The sequence below is a fragment of the Loxodonta africana genome, chromosome 15 (genome assembly GCF_030014295.1).
Source record: "Loxodonta africana isolate mLoxAfr1 chromosome 15, mLoxAfr1.hap2, whole genome shotgun sequence".
In the NCBI taxonomy this organism is placed as follows: Eukaryota; Metazoa; Chordata; class Mammalia; order Proboscidea; family Elephantidae; genus Loxodonta; species Loxodonta africana.
Genome location: NC_087356.1, coordinates 16,780,586 through 16,799,654, shown reverse-complemented (window position 1 = coordinate 16,799,654; position 19,069 = coordinate 16,780,586). Strand labels below are relative to the sequence as shown.

General features: G+C 42.4%; 1 protein-coding gene across 7 annotated transcripts in view; it reads right to left on the bottom strand.

Moving 5' to 3' along the window:
- EHBP1 (EH domain binding protein 1) overlaps positions 1 to 18,746 on the bottom strand; it is a 350,719-nt gene extending 331,973 nt beyond the window's left edge. For 4 of the 7 annotated variants that reach the window (XM_064268640.1, XM_064268637.1, XM_064268642.1 and 1 more), the window contains exons 1-2: positions 18,397 to 18,521; positions 17,154 to 17,557 (exon numbers count right to left, since the gene is read on the bottom strand). In XM_064268640.1, coding sequence (XP_064124710.1) covers positions 17,154 to 17,257 — 104 coding nt within the window. In that variant the 5' untranslated portion in view covers positions 17,258 to 17,557; positions 18,397 to 18,521. Of the gene's footprint in view, positions 1 to 17,153; positions 18,322 to 18,396; positions 18,523 to 18,725 lie in introns of those variants that run through there. The other 3 variants (XM_064268639.1, XM_064268644.1, XM_064268638.1) reach the window with 3 other exon arrangements.
- Positions 18,747 to 19,069: the final 323 nt, after the last annotated feature.

Sequence of the window (19,069 nt, the reverse complement as noted above, 5' to 3'; positions counted from 1 at the left end):
TGGCAACGGGGAGTCACATTTGGCTAGTGAGCACCTGAAATGTGGCTAATGTGATCAAGAAACTGAATTTTTAAATTAAATTTTATTTAAGTTAATTTAAATTTAGATGTAAACAGCCACATGTGGTTAATCACTTCTGTACTACACAGCACGAAACTAGATTTACGTTAAATATCCATTCTTCTAAATTTTCCATGTTGTGACCTTGGTGAAATCAGATGATCAGAAAACTAGGTTTCTTGGTCATATTCTCTCATAAAGAGTCTTCAGAAAGGGTCAACATAAACAGTTTTCTATTTAGCTGTGTCTCTGAGTCTTTTATAGTTGGAGATTTTATCCAATGTCATATATTTATTTCATAACAAAAACCATCTTTAAACTAAGTGCTAAGGAAAGTCTTTGTAAACCAATTTGGATACTTTTTTTAGCCAGAAGGAATATTACATGAGCCAATGTGCTTCCCCTTCTGCCTCAGCTGCCAGTAAACTCAACTGAATTCAGTGTCCAGTGATAGCAATTAACTTCTCTCAAGTGCCTAGTAACACGCACGTACTCTCTGCTCTTCTAAGGCTATCACTGCTCTATTTATACCTCTAAATTAGTCAACATATTGTTATTTTAAATTTTTAAGCTGATAAACTTTTCTGACGTAGGCAGGGTATCAACTTTTAAAGAGATAACCTCTTTGCATAAAAGCCAAATTAAAAAAAAAAATCATTTAAAAGTATTTTTAAAATAACAATATTAAATGATTTTTTTTAATCATTTAAAAGTGTTTTTAAAATAACAATATTGTGAATAACAAAATCAGGAAATTTTCAGTACATCAAATTTACCAATAAAATCTCTAGACAGCTATTATCAAAGCTGCCTAGAAATACCACTGTAACAGTGATAAATAAGACAACTACCCAGAAACCCAGTGTACCATCCTGCAGTAATTTTACTGCCCCCATTTCACAAACTCAGTTCTTCGTCTTTTAAAAAATATGCAAAAGTTCTTTATGCAAAATATGGCCAACCCTACTGAGCACTCAGTTCAAAACGATTGTGCAGTTCTTCCTTTAGCACCCTGGACTATTTTTATATCGTGCAGTGAACTACTTCAGTAGCTCTTTTGTTGAAATTTCCCACAAAATTAGAACACATTTTATACACCAATAACACATTTCTAGAAATGCCTAATTTTAGGTTCCCTGAGCATCTAATTGCAAATCCAATGTGAAACTAAACTAATCATAAAGAGCAGAACTTCTTCACAAGATCTGTTAAAATTTCATCTTTAAAATCAACTTTTAAAATATGTAAACCAAGACTTGACATCAAAATAATGTAAGACTATAACATATCATGAAAAGATACTATTTACTCTGTGGTTCCATTTATAAAAATTAAGACAGGGAAACAATTTTTTAAAGAACTGTCATGAAGAAATGTATTATAAATTTCATGAATAGTCACTACAGAGCACACACACATAAATCCTAGCAAATTAATTCTACTTTGGAGGAATTAAGTTAGTTTGCTTAGGCCCTATTGCGTCACTATGAGTCGGAATGAACTTGGGTGTTTTTTTTTTTTTTTTTTTTTTATACTTGCTTGAGGCAGCCCTGGTGGCGCAGTGGTTAAGTGTTTGGTGCTAACCAAAAGGTCAGCAGTTCGAATCCACCAGTCACTCCTTGGAAACGCTATGGGGCAGTTTTATTCTGTCTTATAGGGTCACAATGAGTTGGAACTGACTTAACGGCACCTAACAACAACGTACTTACCTGAAGTGATTATAAAAAGAAGAAATAAAGTCATAAAACCATATGCACTGATGTGTTCCAGAAGCAAAAATACGTACATAACAAACCCATTGTCTTCAAGTCAATTCTGACTCATAAACCCAAAAAACCAAATCCATTGTGGTCGCTGCCCTAAGCACTTTACAGGTATTATCTCTCTTACTCATCAAAACAACTCCATGCCAAAAGCACTGTAATTATCACCTCCATTTTATAGATACGATACTAAGAGGTTAAGTAATTTGTCCAAGGTCACACAGCCAAAAAATATGTATTTTGTACATGCCCACAGGTGAAGTTCCTCAAAAATAGTCTCAAGTTTCTTTCTATAGGGCTGCAAAGCAGGGACAATGGGTTCCCCTCTACCGATTATGCAGCTAGACTAGAAGACTAAAATAATAGTTTGGAGGTTGGGCCTAGAGAAGACAGGAAGGTACTAGAGTACAGGTTCCACAAACACCAGCTTCAAGTAACTCCAATGATTTAGAGCAAGGGTTGGCAAACTTTTTTTTAAAGGGTCAGACAGTAAATATTTTAAACTCTGTGACCATCTAGTCCTTGTTGCAACTATTCAGCTCTGCCATTGTAGCCTGAAAGCACCCATGGACAAAATGTAAACAAATGGGGGCGGCTGTGTTCCAATAAAACTTTATTTATAAAATGAGGTAGTCTGGATTCAGGTTTGCCAGCTTCTGGTTTACAGGCATATTGAGTGAGGTGAGTGAGGTAGGTGGAAGTAATTGTGAAGTAAGTATGAAGGGGCTTGACTATATTCCTTAAAGAACCCACCACAATTGAATCTTGTATAGCTATATTTGACAAGGAAACCCTGGTGACGTAGTGGTTAAGAGGTACAGCTGCTAAAACGGTCAGCAGTTTGAATCCACCAGGCACTCTTTGGAAACGGTATGGGGCAGTTCTACTCTGTCCTATAGGGTCGCTATGAGTTGGAATCGACTTGACGGCAAAGTGTTTGGTTTTTGGTTATACCTGACATGAAATAAACAATAAAAGTCAGGATAAAACACTACATGTAACAAATTACACCTTTTTAAAAAAAATCAGTGCATAAGACACTATCAAAATTACTAAGTAACAAAACAATTTATTATTTACTAAAATTATATCTGCCTTTGACAGTTCACCACATGGTAAAAAAGACTACGCTATTCTTCCCTCCCTCCTCCCCCCACCCCCACGAGGAATAAGGTGTTCAAGATTGGCATAATTTGTAGCACAAAAAGTTCTGCGAATTACCTCTCTTTCTAGAGGGAGGTCTAGGGAATAACATCACTCCTACCTCTCCTTTCTGCAGTCATTTATCCTTTGCCCACCTTGCCCCTCATGTCTTCACCGTTTCTCTACCCATTATTTTTGGCAACTTTCAAGAGCTACATAGATAATCTGCCCAACACCTTAGCCTCTAAATTCGGTGACCACTCTCTTCACTCCCAACAATCTTTTTCTTCATCTTGTCGTAACCACCAACTGCCATGGTTATACCCTAACGGCTACAGTCCCTAAAGAAGAACAGGGGCACCCTGGGAGTACAAAAGATGACCCATTCAAATACAGGAAGAAATCAGTAGAACTTCTACTTGTGTTTATTTTTTTTTTTTAAAGAAATTAAAGTATACTCATATTTAATGTATATAACATATTAATTAAAAAATATCAGAGATGTGTATTTCCTGTAACTGATGAGCTATGTGATCCAAAAGAAACTATTTCCATCAGCATTCAAACATGCTGTAACATCTGCCACTCAAAAGCTATACCTCTCCAGCTGCTACCTATTTCTCTGCTTTGTAGCAAAATTCTTCAAGAAAATCAGCTGTTCTCACTGTATCCACTTCCTTTCCTCTAAACCAATATAACCACTTACACCCCCATTACTCCACTGAAACCATTCCTCAAGCTCACCAGCTTTTTCCACCTTGTCTAACTCAGTGGTCACCTTGCTCAGCCTTACAGTAGTATTTGAGACAGCTGAACACCCACTTCTTGATTCCCTTTTTATATATGATTTCTCGAAAAGGACACACTCCAGATTTTCTTCTTACCTCGCTCGATACTGCTCATTTTCAGTCCTTTGCTGGCTCCTTCTCTTCGTCCCATCTCTAAATACTAGTGTGCCTCAAGGCTCAGTCCTCTTCTCAATATATATGAATGCCATTGGAAATTTCCAATAGCCCCATGGCTATAAATACTAACTACCCACTGATGAGGCTCCAGCCTCCTCTCTCCCTTGAGCTTGGGCTTTTATAATTAACTGCTTAATTAAGATCTCCATTTGGATGTCTAGTTTTATCTCAATAAGGTGTGTGGGGTGTGTGTGTGTGCATGTGTGTGCATGCTTCCCTACTACATCTTACCACAACTACCACTCTCCTGTTTGAGCTATCGCAATAACCTCCTAACTGGTTTCCCATTTTCACCCATAACAGTTCATATTCTACAAGGTATTTTTAAAATCCAGCAGGGAAACTGTATCATTTCCCTGCTAAGCCCCTCCAACGGCTTCCCATCATACTTAAAATCCAACAGTCCCTACCACAGCCTCAAGGTCCTTCATGATCTTGTCCCCTATGTACCTCTCAGACCTCATCTCTTACCACTTAACCCCTTGTTCACTGTGCTCCAGACACACTGGGCTTCTAGATGCTCCTAAAACACACCAAGCTTATTGCTAATTAATTACTTTTTTTCCTTTTATTTATTTCAAAACTAGGTTCTTTAAACCAAGGCTCATATACTTCTACTTCACTCCATTAGATGGTCAACAGAGAAAGGCTTGCTTAGGCCACCCAAAGAAGTGGATCTGAAATGAATACTTGTTAACGCAACTTGGCCTTCATAAAATCAAGCTAACATTCTGAAGTGTATGTAGCCTTCTCATGTTCGACTGGAAAGTTAAATTGCGATCAGTTACAGAAAGCCTGGAACATCAGATTAGGAGCTTATATTTTATCTAATAGGCCAGGATCACAAATTGGAAAGAGATATGTTGACTTTTCTAACCCTCAGGTTTGCAAAGGTGTGTTGAATAATGGACAAAATGAGGACTTATTTTCAGGGATATATACACCTTTTTGTACCCTAAGACTTATGAACTATGTGATTATATTATCTATTTTAAAAATAAATCACAATTAAAATTGTATTTTAAAAAATGAAAAAGGAATTTCTGTGTGACTTTTAAAAAAATCAGAAACTGGCATAAATTTATGCCTTTTGGGGAAAAATTATAACATTTCAAATACTTTTAGTCCTCCGAACATAACTAAGAATTAAATGGAAGAAATATAAACGCATATATAAAATATCTTCCTATATGTACATAATGTAAACACAGACACATAGATTATAATAACACTCATACATAATGGTTTATTTCATACATTAGGGAGCTTCTACCAGAATTTAATTCCACAACCTAGTTAAATTATCATAACCACAACTAGCCAACTTTCAAGTAGTCCTCTTCAACACCGCTATAGGCATTGAGAGCTTATGTACTGAACAAGGCTTCTCAGAAATCGAAAGGCCTGGAGATGATAAAAGAACACGGTAGAAAATAAATCAAGAGAGAAATAGTGGCACAGTCTCTTTCTCTCACAGCTCAGCTCCAGCGACCAGTCTCACTGCCTGGCAACAGCTACATCAGTTAAGTGAGATTAATAATTAAATGGCCTAGTGGCAATAGTGAGAGTCTATCAATCCACTGCCATTGAGTAGAATTTGACTCATAGCGACCCTATAGGACAGAGTAGAGTTTTCAATGCTGTAATCTTTATAGAAGCAGAATGTCACATCTTTCTCCTGCGCAGCGGCTGGTGAGTTCAAACTGCAGACGTTTTGGTTAGCAGCCGAGCACTTAACCACTGCACCACCAGAGCTCCTTTAACAATGACAGTAGGGAGCATAAACTATCACCTCCAAATTTGTTCCAACCCTTTATGTGGCCATCAAGGAGTGATGAGGAATAAAACCTCACAGAGTACTGTCATTCCCTAAGATGAATAAAAGTCATTCTGGTTTTTGTCCCCAAACTAAGTTCTAGAACCACAACACCATGAAAGAGTCAGGAAGTGGGCCCTGTTGAACTAAGAAAATACAACCAGCATCAGCCAGGACAGAGGAAACATCCATTAAGAGGAAAACAGAAGTTTGAGACAGCAAATACTTCAAACCCTCTAATCTATAGAATTCATCCTTCAATCAAGTGTGAGGTACTGTGAGTTTGTTCATGGCCTACATCTTAAAAAAGGTGGCCTCTGTGATGGTTAAGGTTGTGTGGCAACTTGGCTGGGCCATGATTCTCAGTAGTTTAGCAGTTAGATAATGATGTAGTTTGGCAGTTATGTAATGATGAAATTTAGCAGTTATGTAATGATGTAATTACCTCCAAGACATAATCTGATGTTATCAGCCAACTAGTTGTAACAGGAATTTCCTTGGGGGTGTGGACTGCATCCAATATACATGGACATTTGGCAAAGCTCACTGGCTTTTGCTCACTCTGGATCCTGCAACCAGCTCATCATCATCTGACCCCCAGTTCTTGGGACTTGGGTGGGTGACCTGCCATACTGCCTGCCGATCTTGGGATTCCTCAGCCTCCACAGCCTGTGAGCCAGCAGCCTGCCGTCTTACCTGCCAATATTGGATTCATCAGCCCTGGTAGCTACATGAATCAGGAGAAGCCTCCAGCCTGACGGCTGACCCACGGACTTGGGCCTTGCCAGCCTCTACAACCATGTGAAATAAATCTCTCTAACTACACATAAGTCCCAGCAAGTTCCAAAAGTGAAGTACAAAGCGTGACCAAGGAGAAGGTATGCTACACTCCAAAAGAACTGCTTGGCTTTTCTAATACGTACAAACAGAAACCTGAGGAATATGCATACGAATGGCTATTGAAGGTATGGGATAAAGGTGCAAGGAGCATAAAGTTGGATAAGTCTGCATTTATTGACATGGGCCCACTAAGCATAGATTCTTCATTCCATTTTTTCAGCTCTAGAGGTTAAGAAAGGATCTAATACTATATTTGGTTGGTTCACTGAAGCATGGATTATATGGCAGCCTATATGGCATTAGTTTTTTTTTTTTTATACTAAATCAAGTTGAAGTACCAGACCTGCCTTGGTATACTGTAGAAGGTATCCAAAGGCTTAGGGAAATGGCACGTTAAGAGTGGATTTATCAGGTTAGACCCACAGACCCACATATGGAGTACACAGAGGACATACCTATTACCACAATGGTGAGGAACAAATTTGTGAAGGGAGCTCCAGCATCCTTGAAGACTGCTATGACTGCTGTTTTATGTAAATCAGATTTGACAGGGGAACTGCCCTAACTGAATTAAGACACCTAACAACAATGGGGCTGATTGGACCCCCATGGTGGTAGGGGCCAAATGGCAGCACTTAACCAACAAAGATAAGGTAGGTGTGGTTACCATAATGGACAGTGGAGTCAAAGCTATAATCAGAATAGTCTGACTCATATGGACTTATGGCATTGGCTACTTAGTCATGGTCTCCCTAGGAGTGAAACAGATGGGAGATTTACTAAATATTTACTTGATCTGTACAAGTGGAAGAATTCTAGGTGAACTGAACAGCAGTCTAACTCAAAACACCAGAACAGAGTTACCGTCCCTCAATTAATTTCCAGACTTGAGTCAGTTTACAGACCCTCAACATCTTGAAAGAAGGGGAGGCCAGGGTTCCCTGGAGGATGGACTTCACTACACTGCCAAAAATTTATACTGTCAATCTTTGTCCCCCCTGCCAAAAAAAAGCCAAACCAAACCCATTGTAGTCCAGTCAATTCCAACTCATAGCAACCCTACAGGACAGAGTAGAACTGGCCCACATGGTTTCCATGGAGCGCCTGGTAGAGTTGAACTGCTGACCTTTTGGTTAGCAGCTGTAGCTCTTAACCACTACGCCACCAGGGTTGCGTTCCCCAAAGGGATCTACAGCCTTTTATGAGAGTGACTGTTCAGTGGGGAAAAGGAAATAATCATACTTTTTTAGGGATTACTCCAAACTGACACTAACTCCAACAGACCCAAATTGTCAGTGTGGCCCACCAGTCAAAGTGGGGTTGTATAGAAATCAGGTTATTAACAGAGTTTTAGCTCAGATCTGTCTCACAGTGTGTCCTCAAACCCATCCTGTAGTGATTTCCCCAGTTCCAGAATGCATAATTGGAATAGATATACTCAGCAACTGGCAGAACCCCTACATTGGATCCCTGACAAATGGAATAAGGGTTATTACAGTAGGAAAAGCCCAGTGGAAGCCATTAGAACTGCCCCTACCTAGGAAAAGAGTAAACCAAAAGCGATACTGCATTCCTGGAGGAATTGCAGAGATTATGCCACCATCAAGGACATGAAGGATACAGGGGTGGTGATTCCCACTACTTCCCCATTCAGCTCACCTATATGATCTGTCCAAAAAAAGACAGATCTTGGAGAACGATAGTGGATTACCATAAACTTAACCAGGTGGTGATTCCAACTGCAGCCACTGTTTCCCATGTGGTTTCACCGCTTGAGCAAATTAATAGATCTCCTGGTACCTGGTATGTGGCTATGGATCTGGCCAATGCCTTCTTTTCCATTCTGGTTTTGAAGGACCACCAGAAGCAGTCTGCCTTCACCTGACAAGGTCAGCAATACGCCTTCACTGTCCTACCTCAGGGGTATATCAACTCTCCAGCTCTACGTCATAATTTAGTTTGCAGGGAACTTGATCCACTTTCCCTTCCACAAGATGTCACACTGGTCCATTAAATTGATGACATTATACTGATTGGGACTAATAAGAAAGAACTGTCAGTGACTCTGGACTTACTGGTATAACATTTGTGTGCTAAAACCAAAAACTAAACCCATTACTATCAAGTCGATTTCAACTCATAGCGACCCTATCGGACAGAGTATAACTGGCCCGTACGGTTTCCAAGGAGAGCCTGGTGGATTCAAAATGCCGACCTTTTGGTTGGTTGGCAGCCAAAGCTCTGAACTACTATGCCACCAGCGTTTCCATTTGCATGCTAGAGGGTGAGAAATTAATCTAACAAAAATTCAGGTGCCTTCCACTTCAGTGAAATTTCTAGGGGTCCAGTTGTGTGGTGTGGCATGTTGTGACACTCCTTTTAAAGTGAAGGATCAGTTATTGCATCTAGCCCCTCCCATGACTAAAAAAAGAGACAAAATATACCTCATTTGGGTGTGCTACTCAGGCCTATTTATCAAGTGACTCAAAAAGCTGCCAGTTTTTTTTTTCTTTGTATATAAATTTTTTTTTCTTTTTATTTTAAGTGAAAGTTCACATATCAAGTCAGTCTCTCACACAAAACCTTATGTACACCTTGCTATATACTCCTAGTTGCTCTCCTCCTAACGAGACAGCACACTCCTTCCCTTCACCCTGTGTTTCCGTGTCCATTCAGCCAGCTTCTGTCCCCCTCGGCCTTCACATCTCCCCTCCAGACAGGAGCTGCCCAGATAGTCTCATGTGTCTACTTGATGCAAGAAGCCCACTCCTCACCAGTATCATTTAGTGTCTTGCAGTCCAGTCCAATTCTTGTCTGGAGAGTTGGCTTCAAGGATGGTTCCAGTCTTGGGCTAACAGAAGGTCTGGGGACCATGACCTCCAGGATCCCTTTGGTCTCAGTCAGACCATTAAGTCCGGTCTTTTTACTAGAATTTGGGGTCTGCAATCCATTGCTCTCCTGCTCCTTCAAGGATTCTCTGTTGTGCCCCCTGTCATGGCAGTCTTCAGTTATAGCTGGGCACCATCTAGTTCTTTTGGTCTCAGGCTGATGTAGTCTTTGATTTACGTGGCCCGTTCTGACTCTTGGACTCATACTTACCTTGTGTCCTTGGCGTTCTTTATTCTCCTTTGCCCCAGGTGAGTTGAGACCAATTGTTGCATCTTAGATGGCCGCTTGCTAGCATTTAAGACCCCAGATGCCATTCTCCAAAATGGGATGCAGAATGTTTTCTTAATAGTTTTTATTATGCCAATTGACCTAGATGTCCCCTGAAACCATGGTCCCCATACCCTGACCCCTGCTACTGTGGAATTTGAAGTGTTTGGTTTATTCAGAAACTTCTTTAAAAAGCTGCCAGTTTTGAGTGGGGCCCAGAACAAGAGAAGTCTCTGCAATAGGTTCAAGCAGACGTGCAGGCCACTCTGCCACTTGGGCCATACGATCCGGCTGATCCAGTGGTGCCTGAAGTGTCAGTGGCAGATAAAGATGCTGTTTGGAGTCTTTGGCAGGCCCCTACTGGTGAATCGCAGTGCAGACCATTAGGATTTGGCTTGTTACTGGGCCTTAGTGGAGACTGAATGCTTACCCATGGACCACGAAGTCACCATGTGGCCTGAGTTGCCCATCATGAACTGGGTGTTGTCTGACCCACAAAGCCATAAAGTCAGACGTGCACATCAGCACTCCATCATTAAATGGAAGTGGTATATACGAGATTGGGCCCAAGGAGGACCTGAAGGCACAAGTTTCATGAGGAAGTGATCCAAATGCCCACGGTCTCTACTCCTGTCACATTACCTGCCATCTCCCAGTCTGCACCTATGGCTTCATGGGGAGTTCCTTACGATCAGTTGACTAAGGAAGAGAAAACTCAAGCCTGGTTTACAGATGGTTCTATGCAATATGCAGGTACCACTCAAAAGTGGACAGCAGCAGCACCTCCCTGAAGGACAGTGGTGAAGGGAAATCCTCCCAATGGGCAGAAATTTGAGCAGTGCAGCTGGGTGTTCACTTTGCTTGGAAGGAGAGATGGCCAGATGTGCAACTGTATACTGATTCATGGGCTGTGTCTAATGATTTGGCTGGATAGTCAGAGATTTGGAAGGAACAAGGTTGGAAATTGGAGACAAGGAGGTATGGGGAAGAGGTATGTGGATAGACCTCTCTGAATGGGCCAAAGAAGTGAAGGTATTTGTGTCTCATGTGAATGTTCACCAAAGGGTGACCTCAGTAGAGGAGAATTTTAACAAAAAGTGGATAGGATGACGCGTCCTGTGGAAATCAGTTATTCTCTTTCTCCAGCCACTCCTGTCATTGCCCAATGGGCTCATGAACAAAGTGGCCATGGTGGCAGGGATGGAGGTTATGCATGGCCTCAGCAACATGGACTCCTACTCACCAAGAAAAACTTAATCACAGCCACTGCCAAGTGCCCAATCTGCCAACAACAGCGACCAACACCAACTTCCCGATATGGCACTATTCCTCAAGGTGATCAACTAGCAGGTTAATTACACTGGACCACTTCTATTGTGGAAAGGGCAGCATTTTGTTCTTACTGGAACAGACACTTACTCTGGATACGGGTTTGCCTTCCCTGTAGGCAATCCTTCTGCCAAAACTACCATCCATGGACTTGTAGAATGCCTTATCTACCGTCATGGTATCCCACACAGCATCGCCTCAGATCAAGCGACTTGATTCACAGCAAGTGAAGTGTGGTAACAGCCTACCTTCATGGAATTTACTGGTCTTACCACGCTCCCCATCATCCTGAACCAGCTGGCTTGACAGAACAATGGAATGGCCTTCTAAAGACGCAAGTATGGCACCAGCTAGGTGGCAATACCTTGCAGGGTTGGGGCAATGTTCTTCAGGAGGCTGTATATGCCCTAAACCAGGATCCAATATAACCTGGTGCTGTTTCTCCCAAAGCCAGGATTCATGGATCCAGGAATTAAGTGGTAGAAATGAAAGTAGTACCACTCACTAAACTTTTGCTTCCTGTCCCCATGACATCTAGAGATCTCAGTTCCAGAAGGAAGAATGCTCCCACCAGGAAACACAATACTGACTACATTAAACTGGAAGTTAAGGATGCCACCCGGCCTATGGATCAACAGGCAAAGAAGGGAATTATTGTATTGGCTGGTGTGATAGATCCTGATTACCAAGGGGAAATCGGGCTGATATTACATAATGGAGATAAAGAAGAACATGTCTGGAATACAGGTGACCCCTTAGGGGGTGTCTTAGTACGAGCATGCCCCGTAATTAAAATCAGTGGAAAACTACAGCGACCCAATTCCAACATGACTATTAATGGCCCAGACCCTTCAGGAATGAAGATGTGGGTCACCCCACCAGGCAAAAAACCGCAACCAGCTGAGGTGCTTGCTGAGGGCAAAGGGAATACAGAATGGGTGGTAGAAGAAGGTAGTTCTTAATACCAGTTAGTGCTACGTGATCAGTTACAGAAACGTGGATTGTAATTGTTACAAGTATTCCTTCCTTGTATGCGCGCATCAAAAATTTTTGTTTCCTTCGCTTATAAGATATAAGACGTAAATGGGGCTAGTGCATTTTCAGCTGTATATATGTTAGTTCTATCATGTTAGGTGCAAGTATGACTTTATAATTGTCTTTATTTACAGACCGTGTATGGTTTAAGGAGATGTGTACAGATGCCAAGTTGAGCAGGGGTGGGCTGTGATGCTTAAGGTTGTGTGTCAACTTGGCTGGGCCCTGATTCTCAATGGTTTGGCAGTTATGTAATGATGTAAACACCTCTATGATGTGATGTAATGTGATAAGCCAATCGGTTTTAAGATAAGTTTCCTCAGGCTTGTGGCCTGCATCCAATATATATGGACGTTCTGCCAAAGCTTGCTGGCTCTTGGTCACTCTGGATCTTGCATCCAGCTTGTCATCATCTGACCTCTGGTTCTTGGGACTTGAGCCAGCAGCCTGCCATACTGCCCGCCAATCTTGGATCTATCAGCCTCCACAGCCAGTGAGCCAGCAGCCTGCCAATGTTTGGTTCATCAACCCCTGCAGCTATGTGAGTCAGGAGAAGCCTCCAGCCTGGTGCCTGACTTGGGACTTGCCAGCCCCTATAACCACTTGAGCCATTTCCTTGAGATAAATCTAAATATCTCTCTCTCACTCTCTTCATATACATACATACACACACACACACACAAAACACACATATGCTTCACCACTTTTCCTTCTCTAGAGAACTCAGCCTAAGACAGCCTCCTTAAACCCCTAGCTGCATCCTGCTCATCCTGTTATCTGTCATGTCCAGGCCCATACCCTGCGGCCATGATAAGGAAACACAGTAAAAGTTTCTCCTCTCATCAGTCATAGAAATAACACATTCCTCCCTTGGAAATACACTTGATTCTCATTATTCTCTTCTATCAACACAATGTCTTTCCTGAATCCCATTCTATCTATCATCTTCATTCCTTTGAGTTTCAGATTCATGCAGAAGTAAACAAATTTTACTGAATACGCTTATTCTGTAGTCAAAAATGGGCCCCTGGTAAGGTTGAAAACACTATTTTAAAATAATGCTTCTTAAACTTTACTATCTATATTCAGATCTTGCTAAAATGCAGATTCTGATTCGGTAGGTATAGGTAGGACCTGGAAACCCTGGTGGCGTAGTGGTTAAGAGCTGTGGCTGCTAACCAAATGGTGGGCAGTTCAAATCCACCAGGCACTCCTTGGAAACTCTATGGGATAGTTCTACCCTGTCCTATAGAGCTGCTGAGTCAGAATCGACTCCACGGCAACGGGTAGTAGGTAGTAACGTAGGACTTAAGGAGCCCTGGTAGTACAATGGTTAAGTGCTTGGCTGCTAACCAAAAGGTTGGCAGTTCAAAGCCCGCCAGCAGCTCCACGGGAGAAAAGACCTGGAGACCTACTCCCATAAAGATTACAACCTAGGAAACCTTATGGGGCAGTTCTACCCTGTCTTATAGGGTCGCTATGAGTCAGAATAAATTGATGGCATACAACAACAACAACAAGGTAGGACCTGAAAGTCTGCCATTCTAACAGGCTTCCAGGCTTTGCCAATGCCCCAGATCCTCAGAAAACACTTTAAGTAGCTAGTGCTAAAAGGCATGGCACCTATGTATACAGGTAACCTCCAGAGGCACAATGCCAACAAAATTTATTCCTTCTTCTCTAATTTATGCCAGATCCACTTTCTTATCCTCTCAACATCTGCAATCCTCCTTCGATGTTATTACTGATGCTACTTTCCTTTTATTCATTTCCACCCAGAACCCAGTGCCTTCGAGTAGATTCCGACTCATAGCGACCCTATAGGGCAGAGCAGAACTGCCCCATAGAGATTCCAAGGAGAGCCTGGCAGATTTGAACTGCCGACCATTTGGTTAGTAGCCATAGCACTTAACCACTACACCACCAGGGTTTCCCTTTAGCATCTCTAAATTTCCTTCCTCTCCTTTTATTTTTCCATACATCCAAAATAATATCTAAAAGGTAAAAGCAGTTAATTTAAAAAAAAAAAAAAAAAGTTCTTACTATGTGCCCAAGTCTATCTTTATTCCTATGCCCTTTAAGTAGATTCTAAATCAGCACGCCCATCCAATTTAAGACTTCCAGCAGGGATCATATAAATAGGAAAAAGAAAAGAGAGCTATAGCATAGAAGAGTAGAAACTAGGCCTAATCAGTACACATCACAAGAACTCTAAGCAAAAGACAGTGAAAGGAATACTAACTAAAAGTCATTACAACAAATTTTTATATACGGTAAAAAGATATGTTAGCTTTATTTCAGGATTTATTTATTCTAAGCAATATTCATTAAAACAAATTTCTAGTACATCAAACAAATGTTATTCTTTGGATACTGTCACCTTGTTAGCTTTAAAGTGTATTCTTAAATGAGAGCAAAACAATTTCAAAATGTTTAGAACTATACACCTAAAAATTCTAGGAGAACATCCAAATGCTTTTGGTGTTAAGGCCAGATCCTCTCATGAAGATTTAATTTAATAGGCATACCATAACAGCATCCCTAAAAGCAATCAAGCCATCTAGTCAACTGTAATCAAGTTAATTTTTCATCTTCCTTTCACTTGAGACACATGAACAGTAATGTACACATTTCTCAAAGAAAAAAAAAATTCCAGGGATGCTGCAAACTGTGGAGAAGAAACTGATTTTGTGACTGAAGAATCACCTGGTACATTCTACTTCTCTGAAAGAGATTTAAATTTAATTATCTTAAAGTTGATACTCAATATAGTAGAAACACTTCTAATCAGGTTCTTCATGCATTCCCTGTCTTAGTTAATAGTATAAACCTAGTCTTCCAAGTCAGAAATTTGAGTGTCAGTCTAAACCTTTCCCTTCCCCTCATCCTTACCCTTTCCAGGCCCCCAAATGAAACAACCACAAAGTGCTACCCATTTTGTGTCGTGAGTGTTATGCCAGTCTGCCCTCTCCATTCCCTCTGCCACTGCCTTAATCCAAGACTTTTTTCACCATGCCTATTGCAAGACTAACCTCATTGCCTCCAGGCACCCTGTCCACTATGATCCTTTCTTTATACTAATATCCGAGTGATTTTCCAAAATGCAAATCTAATTAATGTCTCTTCCTCTCAAACCCTTCACTCTGTCCCTATTATTCATAGAACAAAGTCTAATTCATTTATAAAAACACATAACTTCCCATGATTTGAGTCCTGCCTGCCTCTCAAACCTCTTAGCCCAACTTGTACTTCCCTCATCCTGTACTTTTTTAAGTCCCATCAATATCAAACTACACAACTTGAAGTCCAGCACACCCCATGCTACTTAATGCTTCCAAGCTTTTGCACAATTTGTTGCTTCAGTCGAGAATGTCCTTCAACTCTTACCCCTTGGCTTCTTGGCAAACAACTATGAATTTTTCAAAACCCAGCTCAGATCCCAGGAAGTCAACCCAAGACCCCACTCCCTAACTCCTACAAAGTTGATTGTTTTCTCATCTCCAACTTTGTATATAGTAATGGCTACAATTTACTGGGAATTTACTATGTGCTTGACACTGTTGTAAGCATTTTACATGTATTAACTGATTTCATTTTAATAATACTCCTTCCTGTGATGTGGGACCATTATTACCTTTATGAACACAGAAGCTAGATCAGAGAGAAGTTAAATAATCTGCCCCCAAGGATACCCAAGTATTAAGTGGCAGAGAAAGATTCAAATCCCTACATCGTACATATTTCTATTATTGCACTGATCACAGTGAATTCATTTACATGAGTGTCTTCCACCCTGGACTGTGAACTCCTTGAAGGCAGGGAGGGACTATGCCATTTTCAACTCTGTATCCAAAGTGCCTGGTATAAAGTACGTGATGGGTGCTTGCATTTGTTGAATTGCGTATAATGTTCCTAAGCAGTTCAGGAAACCCTGGTAGCATAGTGGTTAAGTGCTACAGCTGCTAACGAAAGGGTCGGCAGTTTGAATCCGCCAGGCGCTCCTTGGAAACTCTATGGGGCAGTTGAACTCCGTCCTATAGGGTTGCTATGAGTCGGAATCGACTCGACGGCACTGGGTTTGGTTTTAGTCTGGTTTTTAACCAGTTCAAGAGAAAAGCATTTAGAGGCTAGTTTCCAGATAAATATTCAATACGTGGTATAAGTGTTCTAGAATAGAGGCAGCTATTTTTTTCATCTAATAAAAAGGATGTTAAAAAGAGAGGTTATTACAGATCTTGTGGACAATGAAATGGACTTATTTTGCAATAATATTGCTTAATCACTGCAATGAATCAAAACCCAAGTGAACAATTGCTTAAGACTAACTTTTTTCTCTCACTAAATAAAAATTCTTCTTGCTTACCATTCACGGCAGTGAAAACAAGGCCTTAAACTTACTTTGCTCAAGTGGAAAGAAGCAAATCATAGACAAGTACTACTAATTGCTTCCTTAAGTCCAGCCAAGAAATGTATCCCATTAAAAAAAGGCAATTAAAATAAAATACAGTTGCCTGACTAAGGATAAAAAATATATATATATATATATATATATATATATATATATATATATAACAAAAGAATTTCTAAGGTTGTAAGGATTGGCATTCCACTATTCAAATAATGAGAAATTCTTTATCGTAAGCAAAGAAAATTAAAAATCAAGAACCTTTAAAACAGCTTACCATCACCCCACAAGAATGCAGATTTCTATAACACTACATGTTCATATTTCAATAGCCATTCCTCATGTCACCTTAAAATTGAAGAACCAAAGTTACTGTAACACTAAAGACCAAAGGCCTAACAACCAAATCTACTGTACTTAATGTGCTCAGTTACAATCCTCTTAGCCATACTAAAATGCAGTAATTAAAACCCACAGGGATGGTCCAGCAGCAACAGTGCACACACCACTGTGCTTGTTAGAATAACCTCCACCCCACCCAGCTCCTACACACTTGCACGCTACAGAAAGGTAAACCAGCTATCAGAAGAGGCAGAGTTTAGGCCACAGCTCAGAAAACTCTGTCCCCAGGCACATCTTACCATTTCTTAGTACACTCCACCATCAGCTCCTGGTAGGAAGCCACAAACTGGAACTTGGATGCATGTTTTCCCACTCGCTGCAGTCTCTTCCAAACTGAAGCCATGATGATCAGTCAATACACTGAAGCAGTTCTGGGTTAGCAACACAGCAGCTTTAATAAAGCAGAGGGTCCAAAGCAAAAGAGCTTTGCATGTATGTCCGAATTTGAAGAAACTCAACTACAACTTGAAATGATGTTTAAGGTCCATAAGTCTTCTCCCTGTTTCACAGGGTAAATCCCATCTTAGATGAATGGCCCAGTCAAGAACAGTATGATATACATGACAGGATGAGTGGGAGGAGGTTCTCTCATGGAGACATCACCATTCCACCTCATGGGCTATATGACCTGTATTCTGGAGGGCTGAAAAGCAAAACGAAGACAAAAAGAGAAAGAAAATGAAAGAAGCATCAAAATGACTATCCACCCATGTTAGATAACGCTGCCACAGACAACGTTGGCTCTTGGCATATTTTTCAAACAATGAAACAGAACACCAACCTCAAAAGCCAGTAACATCAGGGATGCGAGACGCTAAGGAAAAAATTACAAGTCACACCAGAGACACAGAGCAACACATCAGGTAATTAGCATCAACAACAATCGAGAGAGGGAGGTCAGGGCCCTATCTCCCCTTCCTAGCATCACAGAGGGGCGAGCAGAGCGGGAAAGTCAAGGGATGCTGTTTAATGTCCACCGCCAGTCAGAGGGAGTGGGGGTATTTTTAAATAAACTTTGTTTTTCAGCCGATAATTAATAGCCTTGAGTCCCAGGATATGTGCTTAGAACAAATTACGGAGCGAGGAGGAATGCTGTTGTTCAGTCAGAAGGGGAAATGGATGGGGAATGAGGAGTGGAGGGAAATCTGAAGGCAGAGGGACGGCTGTGTCCCGACTCCAGGCCACTTGGGCTCCTGCACCTTCGCTGCCAACCGCAGGGAAATGGAAACTCCTGCCTGGGCGTGAAGCAGTGACCAGCGGGGCCAGTGCACCGAGCGGGGACCGTGCCTCCCTCTCCCAGCCTCAGGGGAACAGCCCGCCGGAGCCTCGTCTCCTCCTGCACTAAGCCCAGATCCCTGCCCCCCAGTGGAGGCAGGCGGTGGCTCGCCCGCGGTCCCTGTCACCCAGGCGATGCCAGCAGACCCCAGCCCGGTTCCCGAGTCCCAGCCCCGCCGCACGTCCGCTCCCGCCTCCTCCTCACACCTCTAATCCCGCTGTCGGGCAGAGTCTGGCCCCGTTCCCTCGTCAGCGCCGCTCCTCCATCGCCGCCGCAGCAGCAGCCGCCGCCGCCGCCACCGAGTCCTCCATCCCCGCCGGAGCCACATGGAACAGCCGAGCCAGCCGCGGCGCTCGCGGTAGCCGGGGTCTGCAGCCCCTCCGGCGGACGGCGCCCCTCACGCCCGCCCCCTCCCTGACAGAGTCGCCCCGCAGCCGCCCCCCACCCTACAATACCCTGCCAGCGCCGCCGCCTCCGCCGCTCAGCGCCCAGCACCCCCTCCCCCGCCTTCCTCCTCCGCCACCATCATCATTACCTCCCCCGCCGCACCTCTCACACTAACCCTACCCTCGGCGGCTCAACCTGCGTCCGCCCCGCTGCCATTGGCCGGGCCCCACGCGTGCCCCGCCCACCCCGACGGCCGGGTCTTTGAGCTGCTGGGGCATCTCATTGGTGAATCCGAGTGCCCATCACAGAGGCTCCACCCCCCGCTTGGCAGGCACCTCCCCCAGTCTGCTCTTCTTTTTTAAAAAAAAATTGAAACCCACGAAGGACGATCCCGCCCATTCCTCTGATTGGCTTGAAGAAGGAAGAGCTAGGCGGGAGGAATAAGCAGTGTTTATAGTGATCTGGAAGGTGATTGAAGAACGGGGACGTCGG